Source organism: Rhinolophus ferrumequinum, chromosome 11 (genome assembly GCF_004115265.2).
Source record: "Rhinolophus ferrumequinum isolate MPI-CBG mRhiFer1 chromosome 11, mRhiFer1_v1.p, whole genome shotgun sequence".
Lineage (NCBI taxonomy): Eukaryota > Metazoa > Chordata > Mammalia > Chiroptera > Rhinolophidae > Rhinolophus > Rhinolophus ferrumequinum.
This window is the reverse complement of record NC_046294.1, coordinates 50,697,327-50,714,521: the sequence shown is the minus strand read 5'-3', so window position 1 is coordinate 50,714,521 and position 17,195 is coordinate 50,697,327. Positions and strand designations below refer to the sequence as shown.

General features: G+C 42.8%; 1 protein-coding gene and 1 pseudogene across 1 annotated transcript in view; both read right to left on the bottom strand.

The window, feature by feature from the left end:
• Positions 1-595: 595 nt before the first annotated feature.
• On the bottom strand, positions 596-4,189 carry LOC117029746 (proline-rich protein 14-like; annotated as a pseudogene).
• Positions 4,190-6,391: 2,202 nt separating this feature from the next.
• Positions 6,392-17,195, bottom strand: part of UVRAG (UV radiation resistance associated) — a 273,971-nt gene continuing 263,167 nt past the window's right edge. Inside the window, exon 15 of the mRNA XM_033120283.1 lies at positions 6,392-8,312. Within this exon, the coding sequence (XP_032976174.1) occupies positions 7,610-8,312 (703 nt within the window). The 3' untranslated portion in view covers positions 6,392-7,609. The remainder of the gene's footprint in view (positions 8,313-17,195) is intronic.

The following is a 17,195-nucleotide window of genomic DNA, read 5'->3' as shown; positions in this document are numbered from 1 at the left end:
ACTGAAGGCCGGGGCAAGGGGTGGGGACAGAAGTCAAGGTTGCTGACAGGCTTCGGGGAGCAAAGGGCCGGGCCCAAGGTCAGCATGCTCCAGAGAGCTCTGCTGCATGAGCCCAAGGTCACAGACCCTCCGCACGTAAGGTAGCCTGGGGGTCACCTCACATCACAATAATGAAGTGTGGCATGGCCCCTGACCTAAAGCGCAGGACATTTGTGGAAACACAGTGATGTTGGTTTCTTTGAAGAAGAAGGTGTTCCCTAAAAGTGAACTTTTAAAAAAATGTTTTGCAAGTAAATTTTTGAGAGAACACGTTTACCCCTCAAAGCATCAAAACTTATTCTAACCATTTTGAATAAAAGACTACCTTAAAATATTTTATGCATTTTCCTCTTGAACTGAAGCTAATTTATCCTTTCTCCAATGGTTGAGGGCTATCCTTAGGAATAGTAAGTCACATTCAAGTTAATTTTTTCCCCCAGCAACATTAAGAACTTTACTAGAAATATATAGAAAAAAACTAAAAGGTCTCAGAGGCTTCCCCTCCCTCTAGGATGGCTAAACAGATGGGGCTCCTCGAGCTGATGGGGCCTGCTCTCTAATCCACTTCCTTCTCTTCCAGGAGCAAGGCATCCAGCTCCTTTAGCCGCTGCTGCAGCAGGGTTTCCACATCTGGGTTGGGGGTCAGGTTGGGAGTAAGGGTCCTGCCAGCTGCAGTCTGGACCCCACAAGATGGCCGCTGGGATCAAGGAAGGCTACTGTCCCAAAATTCTACTGCAGCTTCTACTACAGCTTCCTTGAGCTGCTGAAAATCAGAGTCCCGTTTCACTTCAGAGGTTCCTTGCAGATGATCTCAAAGGTCCTCCTGGTTATAGGTAATTCTTGTTGGTGTCAATTTCTTCCAAGCTGAACTCTTTTTTGTTCAACCTGATTGGCTGAGGCAGCCCCATTGGTGTGAGGTTTAGCTGAGGACAGGCCTGTGTCCTGCGTATTCTGAATTGAGAAATCTTTCCCATGGTCTTGGTCTCAGCATCTAAAAGTACCTGGTTCTCTGCGGCCCTTGACTCCTTCGCCTTGGTTGAGCCCATCCTGGGTTCTGCAGGTTCAGAGAAGGAGGAAATGGAAGCAGTGGATGAGCAAGAGATTACAAGGGGGAAGAGCCTCCCACTCCTCCAAGAGGGAAGACCTTTCTGGAGACAGGCTGGAGTGGGTGGTGGGGCCGTGGCCAGCTTGGGTGGCATGGAGCAGAGGGCCAGCTGCAGGTGTCTGAGCCAGGGGACCCCGGATCACGGCAGATGTGGCTTCGGCCCACAGAGGGCTTAGGGAGAAGTGTTGGGGGATTGTGGCCTTGGGGACGGACAGATGCAGGACCCTCAGCAGCCCTGGACTGATGGGCCTCTGAGATGGCAATCTTCAACTCCAACTTCATGGGGGGTAATGGGGGGAGCTGTGGGGCTTTGCTGGGTGTGAGGAGGACGTCAGCAAAGCTCTCCAGCTTGGAGCGGATGAAACGGAAGAAGGGGGCCATGGCCCAGGGACTGAGGAGGAGGTGTGAAGGCTGGACGGCAGTGGGGTCGATGGGGGCTCCAGAACAGCATCTGGGGTTGGCAACCGGTTCTCCAGAGGGTCTGCAGGTAGGACAGATGGCTGAAACGTGGGTTCCAGGTCTCTGGGTGGAGGCATTGGCTGGTTAACCATCATCATGGACTCAGCTCTTCTCGCTGGGATGATGAAGTTGGGAGCTTCATTGGCGAAGCCCTCAGTTAGGGGTCTGGGGTGGTCACTAACTTCTAGCATCACCACCAGAGTGAGCTGGGGGGCCTGGCCCACCTCTTGTGAATGGCCCTTCTCTGGGCCAGGGGTTGTCCTTCACTGATGCTTCTGGGTGGAAAGAGGCCAGTGGATGCGGCTCAGGGGCTCTCGGCATAAACGCAGTGGGTAGGAGGCCTAGCCTGGACAACCACAGGGCCGGTCGGGGTGGTGAGGCAGGCGGCTGGTTGTGGACAGAATCTTGGCGGTTGCTAGGGTGTCATGAGGTGGAGGTCTCCTCTCAGGGCACTAGGGAGACCACATGGGCAGCATGACATCTTATAGCACCACGACTAGGACCTGCCGAAGCCTTTTCCAAGGGTGAAGGGGTCACCAGGAGCAGTAGCCTCTCCCATTTTGAGCTTCTGGCTTGAGCTCGGCACAGATGTGGCTGGCCAGGTGGGCGGGAGTCCCTGGGCAGGTCCACGGGGGAAGCAACCACTCGGGAAGTCCCTGGGGATCCCAGGTTTCAGCTGCCACCTCTCCCATCCTGGGTCTCAAGCTGAATTTTTAAAGCTAGCTGTTCAATAAATTTTTGTTGTATGTTTACAAACCCTTGTGTCAAAGACCTGAGTAGATGGCATGTTGGCAGCTATTGTTAAATGGTTTAGCCCCAAGGTCTTCACAATAGGCAGAGTGACAGGGGAGGGTCCTCTCCTTTCCTGCCATGCTCTGGACCCCAAGGCAATCTGAAACAGGTTTTGAAGAATGAATATGAATTCGCACCTAGGGCAAGAGGAGTCTCTGTCCAGGCCTGAGCAAAGGGCTGAGTAGCACATGGCTCAGAGAAGTCAAGCTCCTTGCTGGAGTCACACAGCCAGCGGCAGGACTGAGCTCTGAATCCTCCTGACTGGATGTTCTGTCAGGCTGAGGGCTCCTCATTCAAGTCGCCCACATGACTTCCTGACTGCTCGTAGGTGCTTCTCAGACTCACGTCATCCGTTATGTGTGTCCACTCCCATGTTCCACTCCTTTCTAATTTGTTGCTTGTGATTTAACCGGGACTGAGCGAACCTCGTTGGAACTGTGTTTTGTACAAAACCAAAGGGATCCAAGCTTGCTGCTCACGCCCTCATGGTTCTATGCCTGGGCTTGGCTGGCTATGGTTATTTTACCAGCTGGCTGTCTTTTTCGTTTTTATCTTGATTCATTACTGTTCATTTTCTGGACTGCTGACTCTAGAAAGTGTGGAATTATTTTATAGACATGTATTTTTTTATTCATTTAAAATCCACAAGGCTGAGCTGTCTACCTACAAAACTGTAATTAGATGTGCTAAGGGGGGATGAAAAAGAGAGCTTCTATCTACTTCAAGAAAAATTAAGAGCTCTGGGCACCAATTCAGCATTCAGCGAGGCAGCTGGATGCTGCGTGAGGGGATATTGCTGAATGAGGCAGGCCTAAATCAGCTCACCTGCCAGGTGTTACGAAACACGAAAATCAAGCTCATTCGGCTTCTAGGCTGTAGCTCCACACTGTTTCCATGCCACCCACCAAAACACCTTGAAGCACTTGACCTTTGTTTAGAGCTGTTTTTCAAAATTCTGGTTTCAGGCCTGACACATCCTCAGCGTGCACAGAATGAGTATCTATTTCAATTGTCCCACCAAATCCTGACGCATATTATGCAAGAAATCCATGTTGAATGACTTACTCCTTTCAATGTGCCTGGAGCTTTGTAAAACTCGTTCAGTGCTTTCATAGAAATATTTACCTTTTGTAACACTCTATCCAACCCTGGGAGTGGGTGGGTATTATACCCATTTCTCAGATTAGGAGCGATTAAGTGGCCATGCCCAAGCACTGGAATAGAAAATGGTGTTAACAAGTTTGTCACTACACCGTGGCCTCCCACAGGACAAAAGGGAACCAACATGATGGCGCAGACCCCATACAAACAGAAGAGCAAGGACAGAATTCTAACTTTTACAGATTAAAAAATGGGGGTCCTTAAACTTTCAATGACTTGGCCAGAGTCATAGCTTCAAAGTAGCTGAGCTGGGCCATTCAAATTAAGCTTCTAAAGAAGAGATGCTGGCTGCACTCTTTGTACCATAGTACAAATCCAGTTCGTTATTCAATATTTACACTGAAAACATTAGGAGCCCAGGATGTATCTTTTTTTCAGCCAGTTTTTTTTTTTTTTTTGTAATTAAAAAAGGAAAGAAGATTAAATAGACTCAAGCAAGTATCACTAGAGTCCATCCTCAACTTGGCTGCTAGTCGTAATTCAGGTCTAACAAATTTGCTCTTCTGTTCTGAAGACTGGAAAGAGTACCTATCAGTCACTCACCGCATGCAAGTCAGATCTCTTGACTTGGCACCTCAGTCCTTCCCATTGGCCTGTAATTCAATTTCTCCTCTCACCTTTCTTCATACCCATTCGGCCAAGAGCACAGCAAACTCCTTGCTGTTCTGCAAACACACACCAGGCCCTGCTTTGCCTCTGGGCTTTTGCCCATGCAATTCCCTCCATCTGGAATGTGAAATCTTCCATAGCTTTCATCTGCATTACCTCCATGAATCTTTCCTGATCAGAATAGCTTTCTCTTCAGGCCATAGGATGGCTATACATCTCCCCATCAAATAATTTGTCACACTGAATTATAAATGTTAATATACCTATCAACCACTCCCCCTTCTACTAGAAAATGTGGCAGAGGTCAGGGCTTACTAATCTTTGTATTAACCTTGTTTAGCCCAATCCCTGGCAGAGAGAGAGAGAGAGAGAGAGAGAGAGAGAGAGAGAGAGAGAGAGAGAGAGAGAGAGAGAGAGAGAGAGAGAGAGAGAACGAGCTAGTTCAACAAATGTGGAATGGCTGGCTGTTTGAGAATAAGGTTTTCATAGTTAACTCAGCTTTAATATGAAATTTAAAACAATGAAGAAGACAGGACTCAAACATAGCAGGGAAATAACATACACTTTTACTCTCAAAATAAATACTAATCAATTTTATTTTATAAATACAGATGCTGAGTTTTCTTCCAATTACCAACAGATCAGTTTCACATGCCATTTATTATTGGTGGTGGTTTAAAAAATTATTTAAATAACCGGTTAGGTCAGGATAAATGGGCACCATTAGAACTGCTGAAAAAATATAGCTGGATACAATCTTCCAAAACTAATATTCTGAGGGGGAAAAAAAAAATCTCTGGAATTTCTGAAGTGGGTAAGAGGAAGTGGAGAGAGAAAACAATCAAATATTCATTTGATAACGTTTGCTGGCTGTTAAAAGTGTCTCCGCTGCATGAAAACTGAAAGGGCTTTTAAGCAGTTCACAAAAGGATAGTAGTGAGTTTTCACTTCAACTTATATCCTCAAAGCAAATTTGATTTTTTTTAGTGATTTACAAGACGAATTAAACAGATTAGTAGGCGATAATAACTCATCCCATATTTTGGCTGTGGCCACTTTAAACAGAGGCAAAACTAATTCTGTAGCATTGGAAAATGTCGAACAGAGTTATTCCTGCAGACATGTAATACTGGAGGCTTTTCCCCAGGTCATGGCAGAAACTGCAGACATCAAACAAACTCAAATGAAAACACAAAACCCAAACTAAACAAACCCAAACCTAAGTGGTGTTTTGAGGCATAACATCCTTGGACATTGTGAATCAAGCAAATGTGGAGGCTACTACTGACCAGTTCTGAGCAATCTAATCACATTCAATGGCAGGGCTCCATGTTGTGGGGGTGCAAAGCTATGGAGCCCAGAATCAGGCAGTCTACAAACGAGAGGCTGACGATGGGGCCCCAGAGCTCCAGGCTGTGAGGAACCTGAGATGAACACTAACCATGGGTCTCAGTACGTGGTCCCTCTGCCTGGTGGTACCGGAAGCCAGGCTGGGTGGCCTGCAGCTGAAGGCACCTTGTCTCTGAGTTTGACATGAGTTTAAATTCCACTCCTGTATCTTGGGAAATCACAATCACGTGATTCACATCCCATTGTTCCATACTAACACAGTCCTTCAAAAAACCTTTTTTTTGGGGGGGCGGTAGATGTTACTTCATTGGAGGACCCCAGAAACCAGTCTGATATATATATCCAAGATGATGTCTATCTGCACCCTCTTTGATTCTAAAATGAATGACAGTACACTGCAAAGAAGCCCTGACTCTACAGATGACTTCTGCTCCAGCCTTGGAGTAGTCCTACCTCTTTATGTGGAATTCATATGGATTTCTTCAGATCAAGTTAAAGCTCTTAATTGCTTGCAGGTTGGGTCTGTCATGCAATGATTCTGAGCGTTCTCTTTACATGGAAAATAACAACATGAACTATTCCATTTCACAATGTTGCTATGAATTAAAATTGAGCCCAGGAGTGCTTGGACAAAATACGAAAACGATTATGAAACCTATGAGTTAAGATGTTATGTAGGACAAATGCAGCTACTAGAGTGTACACCTGTGAGGGTGTTTGTGTTGCTATAACAATATGTAAACTCAAATGAAGTCAACAACACTAGCTTAGATACAGCCCCGGTTTTTGTTCAGGCTAGTCCTGTCCGCAACATACGAGTATGGAGATGTATATTCAAGAGGAATTTCGAAGCTGAAAAAAAAAAATCAGGTCAAGTGAAGTAAACTCGATTTTTATTCTTCTATATAATACATGGATATATGGATAAATTTTCCTTAAAGAGCTTGCAACCCTGAGGCGATGTCCTTGGGTATATAAAATATAAAGCAATAGCAAATGAAACGTGAGCTCTAGGGATGACATTTGGACTTCAAAAACATAATTTAATATTTATGCAATTGCACATATACCAATAGTATTCTATGCCTCATTTAGTCTCGTAATCCAACTACCTCAACTGCCTTGCAGTTTGCACATTGGAGAGCCTGACTCTCTACATATATTTCATCACATACAGTGCCTTCCTTTCCAACTGAAATTTAATAAATTAACATGGGATTTGCACAGAGCGGTTTTTGTCTGGTGAGGGCATTACCAGAAAGCATGCCTAGTTTTTGACTGTAGCATCTGCCCATGTAAATTCTTTGGCTCCCAAAGGAGATCGGATGCCATCTGACTGTAGTAACCTTGGGGTCCTTGAGGTTCCCTAGGTTCCACCAGAGGTGAGATTTTCCATCTAATCTGAGAGCGACATCAAGGGCATGGCTAATTAGAGGAGGTGGAAGTTCATGGCTACTGCATTAAAGAACCAGGGAATCTGATATCCTCAGTTTTCAGGATGCACAACCCATCCCCTGTGAAATGCGGCCACAGTGGAGTCTATAAGTTGCCTGTGGGGCTTGAGGGCAGGGTAAGGGTCAGGGACAGATGGGCGCGGGTCTAAGGAGACCATTGTGCTTCTTATTCATTAACCTAATGGATGGGCAAAGATCCTTCAGTAAATGGCAGAAACCTTTTTCTGAATATTCAATGTTCCCAAAGTTTTATAAATTGTTGTAAGGGCAAATGCTTATGAAAAACTAAAGGTGAGTTTATTATATTATTTATATATTATCATCTTCCCTCTGAGGATAACAGAAGTGTAAATAAAAAAGCAGACAAATACTTATAAGGTGACTCGAGCTAGAGTGCCTTTTGCCGTAAAACAATCGACAGGCCTGAAAAGCAAACCTTGCAGGCAAAATCTAACTTTGTCTGGCCCACGGATACACAATGATCCTGAGTCCCTCCTCGATTCACGAAGTCTGTTTTTCTGAGGAATATCCTCCATTAATATTCATTTCGTGTCATAATTATTACAAAGGGGAACCAGTGCAGCTTTATCCTCGTTTTAGGCAGCGACCCTGTCCTGGTCCTGCTGTCTGTCTGCTCACTTCACTTATCAGAACTCCTGCGTGGCCGGCGGAAGCTGGATACGTTCTCATTCAGTGCATAGATCCTTCGGGAGAACTCTTCAAATTCTCCCAGAACTTGTTCGTCACACTCCACTGCTACGGCACTGTCCACGGGGATGCAGTTAAACGCTTCCAGCTGATCGCCTGAGGTGAAGCCCGTGGCTTCCATGCCAATGATCTCTTCTGCTTGCTCGACGGTACAGCAGAGCTCAGCTTCTGAGACCGGGTGGAACTCATCTGGAGGTGGGGCGCTGGAGGAGCCAGCCTGCTCGCTGGGGAGGAGGGAGCCATTGACTGCGGCCGGCTGCCCAGAGAGGGCTTCTCCTTCTTCTTGGCTAGTGTTCACACTCCCATGGCCTCCATTCAAGCTGTCACCCAAACCTACTCCTTTTTTCTGGTTTTCTTTGGAGAAGTCCAAGGAGGTATCCAAGGAAGAGGACAGAGAGGTTGTCTTTCTCTCAGATTCTCCCAGGGAGGGGATGGTGGCCACAGGCTGGGCTAATGCTGAGTTGTAGCTGGGAGGAGGGGTTTTGTACTGGAGTCTCTCGTTCTCTGAGCTGGCCCGTTTTCGGTGTCCTTTGTCCGGTGAAGGGATGCCGCCCGAGAAGCCTACACCTGCACCCCCATATACAGAGCTTTGTCTCTTTGGAACAGGGATCGCACTGGAGGTGTGATGTCTGTCACTAGAAGACAAACAGAAATGAGAAGTTAACTTTCAACTTCAGAACTCAGCGTAAGCCTTCTGGATCCAGAGACAGGAAACAGTATATTTAGGCTGGAGATAATAAAAACTGGTAATAATCAATCTTGGTACTAATTGTAGTGTGTGAGTGGAAGAAACAACATGAAGCATTCTGAACTCAACTTTGGGAGCTTCCTTTGAAAAGGACATAAGACACACGGAAATATATCCAGAGGAGAGTGCCCAGGTTAGGATGGGGGATAGAAACCATGCCCTGCGGGGAAGAGCTGAAGTAACTGGAGGAACTGGATCTCAAAAGAACAATATCTGAGGAATGTAATCAACTTCGTGTATCTGAAGGGCTGCCCATATTCTTATTCTTGTTTTTCACATTCAACTCTCATTTTATCTTCATAAAGCAGGTATCCTCGTGTGGCACAAGTTAAATGCTTACCCATGATCCCTCAGTGAAGCAGTGGCAAGGCACCACATCGTGGCATGATGACCAATAGCTTTTCCAATACCCGAGTGCTAATCACCTTGGATTAGAGAACTGGCAGAGAGAGGGTCAGGGATATGTGTGTGTATATATATTCTATATATATATATTCTAATGAAAAATTAACTTGGGAAATGACTTTTCCTTTACAAGGCTAGTCACACACATGTTTTATAAGTTTGGTCTTCAGTGTCTTTTTTCAAACTTGAGTTACTTCTTAGGAAGATACTTTGGGCCAGCAATAATAGTCATTATTTAGTGATACAAAACATTTTAGTTTCTAAAGTAATTTCATATACATCATTTCACTTGGTCCTCACCAAAACCCCGTCAAGAAAGCAGAGTATACATTACTACTCTTAAGTCTGAAATAATAAATAACAACTAGTTAATGGAAATAGAGTATCCAGACCCTGAAAATAATGGTCATGGTATATACTGTACTAGTTAAACCACCTCGGGAGTATTGATCACAATTCTTGATATTATACTTGGATGAAGCTAGTCAGCTGCAATGTGACTATGAACAGACTGAGTCCAGAGACAGAAGGAGGTACGAACACAAGATCCAGTTGACTTGTGTTCTTCAGATGAGGAAACATACACAGAGAAGTGGTTTGGAAAAGGCAACTACTAGACAGGAGCCGAGGCTAGCAGACCTGCAACTCTATCCACCCAACAAACAGCTATTTCATGTGTGAGGCCTTGGGGAGGGGAAACAGATGCAAGACAGAGTGGGCCCTGCCTCTGAGGAGCTTCCAGTCTTGTAGGAGAAAGACATTCAGAATTGCTGAAATAATACATTTTCAAATTACAATTGTGATAAGTGCCCTGAAACAGAAGAAAGGATCTCAGGTGCCTTCTGCCTGTGTCCACGGCCACAAGCCCTTAAACCAGCTCCCTGCTCCTCCTTCGCTCAGATTTCTGCATTACCCTGTGGTCTCAGACACCTAAGCAGGCGTTATTCTTCTTGAGAAAAGGCAACCACAAGGCTTCTAATCCGTGAGACCGTCAGACTCCCTTGCTTAGCTATAAGTGTTGGTGCCAGGAGAGATTTTATAATTAGGGGTGGCCAAGTGGGGTGCATAGAACCGGGTAAGTAGACTAGTAAATTACTGTTTTCAGTTCTCAAGAAAAACAAAACAGAGCAAAATCTACTGGCCTTAATCTAGGCTTTAAGTTAATATGTTGTCAAAACTCACAGTAATTGGGTAAGCTACACATTTCTGCGAACCTAGTTATTTTCACTCTACCGCTTGCTGACAGGCAATCTCTAAATGATTCTGCAGGGGGCCTAGGTAATCAAACCCAAACAGGGCATCAGCACCACCCACAGACAATCTATTCTGGGTAGTCAGGTCAGGCTGTTTAGTTGTGATCCCAGCCCAGGAAGAATGGGAAGCACCAGGAGAACCAGCCTGGAATCGTGAAGGTGATATTACTGGCATGGAATTACCGTGTTTCCCTGAAAATAAGACTGGGTCTTGTATTAATTTTTGCTCCAAAAGACTCAATAGGGTGTATTTTCAGCGGATGTCTTATTTTTTCATGTACAACAATTTACATTTATTCAAATACAGTCATATCATCTTCTTGTGGAACATTGTCATAACGTACTAAATGTGTCCATCTGGCTGACAACCTTAACTGGGGCTTATTTTCGGGGAAATGCAGGAGAGGCCAGGTGCTTAACCCCTCATAGCTATGAAGGGTGAACAACATGACACTTTCCCTGTTGCCATCATGATCCCACCCTTCTTTCCCCACTCTGTTGCGCTCCAGGTGGGCTGACAAAAGGGTTTTTTGTAGCCCTCTTGGATTTTGAGACTCCCTGAAAGCTCTCAACTTTGCACAACAGAAAAGGAATACCGTATTTCCCCGAAAATAAGACCTAGCCGGACCATCAGTTCTAATGCGTCTTTTGGAGCAAAAATTAATATAAGACTCGGTCTTATACTAATATTATATTATGTTATGTTATGTATGTTATGTTATGTTATGTTATACCTGGTCTTATATTATATTAAAATAAGACCAGGTCTTATATTAATTTTTGCTCCAAAAGACGCATTAGAGCTGATAATCCGGCTAGGTCTTGTTTTTGGGGAAACACGTAAAGTGTAACATCCCTCTCCCAACTACAATGGGAAGGGAACTACCATTCTCCTGGGCATCAATAATGTCGAACCCTCACATCTACCCTGTGAGAAAGGTAGGCAGGTGGGTGGGTTCTGTGGTTTGTTCAAAGTTCAGAACCCACATCTGAACTGGATTCGGTATTACTGCAGAACCCATGCCGTCTATTACAGCTCACAGGGGAAAATCACATTCAAATTCAACTACAACATTTGCTATGTGCCAATGACATGCCAGACATCAAGCTAGTGTCATTCTACTGGCCTTCTCATTTAACTCACCCAACCCTATATCTAAGCCCTGGGGTATGACTCCTATTTCAATGAATGGAGTCTAGAGGTGGAGACTGGTATTTTCTGACATCTTCTCCAGTTCCCTTGGATTTTTAAGCGAACCCAGGTAATGGTAGTATGAGATACAATTTGGAAAACCCCAGTAACAGTAACATTTTCCCTCTTAAGAACAGTAAGAAAATGAGTTATTATGGGCTGACAATAAAGAAGTCCACATATCTAAAGTTCACCTTTTAATCACATTTTGTCTTTTTTCTATTTTTAGCTATGTGCGATGAAACCTTTCAAAATTTTTTACTTATGTCTTTCTTGTAATCTTAAAAATGGTCAGTTAAACGAAAAGGTATTTTCATGATAACTTTGGGCTATCATGAACATGTATAACTAAACTATGACTGGAAAGAGACTACGGGACTTTCAGTGGTGTGTTTCTCAGGACATGACTCTAAGAGTCCCCAAGTCTGTGCAGAAGCCTTGCTGTATCCTCTCTAACTGTCACAGGCAATGAAGCTGTGTCAGTGCTCTTGCCTGTGGGGGCTTCTCTTTTTTTAATGCTTATTTCTAATTTGCTGTGTTGTAAAGTCGATGTCCTGAGAATTGTGTGCAAAGTAAGAATAAATAGGATTTGAGTGATGGGCCAGCAGATGAACTGGGCATAATATGTGTTATTATATGAGTTTTGTAACATTAGTTTTGGCTGCTCAGAATTCATTTTTTTTATTATTTCCAGGATCTTAGCAATGTTCCAGATTTCTAAGATAGCTGAGCTCTAAACAGCTTAAGTGTTGAATGATTATATTAAAATATATACAAACACACATACATTTTTAATTATTGTAATAATTTTCCCTGGAAAACTCAACAAATATAAACCATATAAAAAATAAAAGTCACTCACAGCCTATTAGCCATCAAATAACCACTATTAATTTTGGATATTTTCCTTTCAGACTTTGATTTCATGTATGTGTGTTTAATTTAAAAAGACCAAACAAACCTAATGTTGTGTTTGTGGTGTATATATATATATACAATTCTCTTTCCTGCTGTTGGATGCTATTAAAACCTCTTGGTAAACAATTCTAAATGGTTGCTTCATTGAACAGAAAATCATAATTTCCTTAATCATTCCCTTAATTTTATAGATTTAGGATATTTCTAAAATTAACTATTAAGAAATTGCTGTAGGGGCAGCCGGATGGCTCAACTGGTTATAGCGCGAGCTCTCAACAAGGTTGCTGGCCATGGGATGGTGGGCTGCGCCCCCTGCAACTAAGATTGAAAACGGCGACTGGACTTGGAGCTGAGCTGCGCCCTCCACACCTAAACTGAAGAACAACAACTTGGAGCTGGTGGGCCCTGGAGAAACACACTGTTCCCCAATTAAAAAAAACAAACAAAAAACAAAAACTGCTGTAAGCATCTCTGTACAATAACACAATGTATAGATTTTTAATAAAATTTGATTTCCATATTTAATAGGTTTTCAGAAGGAACCTTCATTTGACATTTCAGTACTAGCTAAATTCTTATGAGAAACATGAGCATTTTGCCTCTAGCTTTGCCTAAAAAGAGAAAGGTAGCACTTAAAAAAACAAGTAATAGATCAAAAAAGGATGCCCAGAAGGTTTTAAGATTCTTTGTGTCTAATTAAAGTCTGGCTTCAGGATTATTCATCCAGATGGAAGAAGAGGTCAAAACGCATAGGTTTCCTAATTATATGACCAATTTTTAAAGGCTGTTGACAATTTACTTATCAAATGAAATTGGTATGTTATTTAAGTTGTGATGGTTAACTTATAGGGAATTTCTACTCTTAGAAACAATCTAAGTAAACATGGGTATTTGGGGAGGAGTGGACGCAGCAGGAAATGTGGGAGCTTTGCTCTGGCCTCATTCCTGCCAAGGAGTGAGTCCCTATGTGTCTAAGGCTAGGTTTGGGGGTGGAGAGCCTGAGGTGTAAGCAACTGAAACGGGTCCCCCAGTTCACTGCATATATTCTCCTCATCAGCCATTTGCCTTAGGTGAATGTCTCTTCTAGTTTGGCTTAGGTCCAAACTGGAAACCTGGAAACATGAATCTGGGGTTTAGTGCTGCAATTAAAAGGATTTATTAAAAAACAACAACTCAAAGATACTGTAATTGCAAGTTTAATAGCATGGTTTAGTGAAAACATGGCATGGTGTGTTGAATAACTGAACCACATCAGGCCTGTTAAATTACTTAATAATAAACCTTTTGCTACAAGTGAAAAAGGATATCCTAGGGTCACAGACAATAGTGTGATGAGGGAGGAGCCAAGTGGTTTGGAGTTTAGAGGTCAAGGAGAACAGCCTGGCTTAAATTTGGCTTCTTTGGATCAAATCTCTGACCTCTGTCAATTAAGGTGATTGATTTTTTTCTCATTCTGTGAGTCCTTGTTTACTGCAGCAGTTACCTTTTGTCGTCTGTTCCGCTCCTGCGTTTCCCCGAAAATAATCAGCTCTAATGCGTCTTTTGGAGCAAAAATTAATATAAGACCTGGTCTTATATTATGTAAGATCTCGTATTATATTATATTAATTATATATATTATATTATATTACATTATATTATACCTGGTCTTATATTATAGTAAAATAATACCGGTCTTACATTAATTTTTGCTCCAAGATGCATTAGAGCTGATGGTCCGGCGAGGTCTTATTTTCAGGGAAACACGGTATGTATCTTGAGATGGTGGTGGTGATGAGAAACGACGTTAAGAGACTTGGATTCTACTACTAGCTCTGCCACCACCATGACCCTGTGTGGAGTTAAGGGAGAACTCACCACTTATTAGCGAGGTGACTGTAGGCAGCCAGCTATCTTCTCTGTGTTCCAGTTTTCTCCTTCGTCAAAGAGATTATTGGACTACGGTAACAAGTTACCATTAATGCACCTCAAATTCTTGGCAGGATGCCTGGCATCTACCCCGATGGCAGGAGTAGCTGTAATGGTGGCTGCTGTCATTATTATTAAGTTCCATGGGCTTCAGACTCCAAAAGTATTGTCCTCATTTTACAGAAGGGGTAACTGAGGCTCAAAGACATTAGTGTCTTGGACAGGAACACAGAGTAACAGGTAGCAGAGGAAAGACCAGAATCTAGATCTCCTTCCTTCTACTGTTTTCCCCTACACGGAATACTGTTTAAAGCAGGAACAAATAGAACTCTTCCCACCCACCCTCTTCTCCACGTGTGCACAACAGGGAGCTAGCTGCAAGCAGCAGATAAAGAATGAAGGCCAGTGTAAAACGGTTTTGGAGAAAAAGTACTAAATCAATCAAAAGATTTATTCTTCCCAACGTGAAATTTCATTCCAGTTTTCTTCTTTTTTCTTAAGGACATGGGGTAGGGAAGGCTTTGAATAAAGTAGAAACGCTCACACTGCCTCCATTTGCATGATCCACCAAATACTTAGGGACCATAAGAACTTCCCAGAATCCTTTGTGGTACATTCCAATTGTCCCCAAGCCCCTGATGTATCATTTTTTTCTGTATGAATTTAGCTTCAGGGAGATATATATATATATATATATATATATATATATATATTTTTTTTTTTTTTAATAAGAAGGAGAATTTCTCTATGTCCCCAACCTAAATGGGAACCATGTTCAGAACTTTTATAACCATTGTACAAATACTTTGCCATGAAGGCAACTTGGAGATGGTAGAACCCAGTTCGTTCCACTCTACCACCCCTGCCTCTACCACTTTCCCCCTTTCTGTTGGTTTTATTGCCTGAAGCTATAGCCTCCTTTTACAGAAAAGGGATTGGGAGAGAGAAAACAAGGCAAGAAAGCATTGGTCTAAAATGTGTTCCCCATTTCCACATCTCCCATATGTAATAGTCCAGATATCCACATGTAGTTAGCCATTATAAAAGATAAAAGATTGGGGAATTACTTCACTGCTCTGAATCTATGTTTCCTCTTCTGAAAAATAGGTATATCCACCTAACAGTTGTTGCAGTAATGATTAAATGAGATATACAATGAGTAGGTACTTCATAAATTATTAGTAATAAAACAATAGCAACTAATATTTGTGAAGTACTATGATATACTCCGTTAATAACTATATTAATTCTCACATCTCTATGAAGTATTATGAACATTATTTTACAGATAAACTGAGGCACAGAGGTTAGGTAAACTGCCTAAGGTCACAAAACAACTAACTGTGATTTTATAAAGGCAGTCTGACTAAATAAATATTAGTTCCTTTCTCTCTCCCAATCGCTAGGACTTGCCAATAAAATACCTACATTTCATCTCTACTTCTGTTTGAGGGAGGAGTGAGAATCACAATAATTTTTCGGTCAAGTGGCTTGATTTCCTTTTCTTCTCTTCTCGACTATATTAAGTTTGTGTGGCTTTTTGACTTCCTAGGACTTGGTAGGCTGTTAAAGGAATGCTGATGCATTCTAACCATCAATTATGAACAGAAATACATTCTGCCATGAAATGATATCAACATGGAGACTTAGGGGAAAATGAAATAAAGAAAAAATAAAAATTTACCACATCAAGAAAGTTCCTGAGGCTGGGGTGAATTTTCAGTTGTGTGAAAATATTTTTTTCCTATTCTCTTTCAGAGTCACTTGTGGTGGTTTTATCTGTCTACAACCAGGTTTCACACTGTAAAGTATTAGGAAAGAGCACAATTCACAGTCTCAGATATGTGTCTTTCCCTCCTCCAAATGTTTCCTCTGAGGAACATTACTAGATCACAGCTGGTCAAAATGCTAAATCTTGATTGTCTGGATCCTAGCCAAAATCTACAGCTACAACTCGGTGGAATAAGAATACTTAAAAAGAAAAAAGAAAAAGCCTTTTAAACAACATTTGATCTTCTTCTTTCTCCCCCGTGTAGCAAGTTATGACCTCATGGCAGCGAGAACTCTACGTGGAGGTGTTTAAGTTGGTGTACGGCCATTAGAAATGTTTGAAGCTCTAGGTACGACTCTGCGCCAATATCATGTCAACTGTGCTAAAAAGCAATAATAGTTTCTCACCTTCTTAAAGATTACTGCTTAAATAATGCAGAGCAACGACAGGGCTGCACAGAGTGCCAAAAGCGGGTTGCCAAGGCGAAGCTGAGCTAGAATTACGTCTTTTGGCAGCTAAGAAATTATGACATAAAGTTAGTTTTTTCAAAAAACAACCTCCATAAATTAGGCTACTATCCTTTTTCAAAATCCAGCAAAGGTTGGGATTTATCTTTCTCCTCTCTCTCTCTTAGATCAAGTAGAAGCAGCACAGAGCCTCCTTTAGGGAAAGCCAAATTTAACAGCTAGGTCTTATCTCCCAGGAGGTAGCTGGGAGTTAATCGTTTTAAGCAAGCAGTCTCCTGCCCAGAGGCAAGCAATCTAAAGACCTCTCACCATTACCAGATAAGTGAAAGTGTTTAATCTTTGCCCTGGATGTTAACAAAAACAAGAAACAAAATAAAAATAGAAACAATCTTGGGCCAAAAGCATAGGCTGAAATCTGTGCCAGTGGTCACTTTTCCCCTGGGCTCAGCTTGAAAGGTTTCCTGCCAAAGCCTGACTAAAGAAAAACAGAGAGTTTAAAAAGGTATACTGAACAAGGGAGCCTTTAGATTTTATTTAAACTGGAGTACTGATGGGAAGACGGATTTCTGAAAGACAAAGTTCCACAGGCAGAGGATAAAACAAACAAGCTGAAAGAACCTATTTCCCCAGGCTCTGTGATGTGAAGTCCTGGCCATCAGGCCTGCACGGCCCCAGCTTGCAGAAGAGGCCCCAGCACAAGCCGGTGGACAGAGGCTGAGGGGGTCCCACAGCCGGGAGGCTCATGTGGAGGCTCGCTGGTCTCAATCCCCTAGCGATTGGGATCAGGGACTAGAGAACGATCCTCCAGGGAAACAAAGAGAGGTCCCAGGAGGGGTCAAGTCAACCACTTCACCCA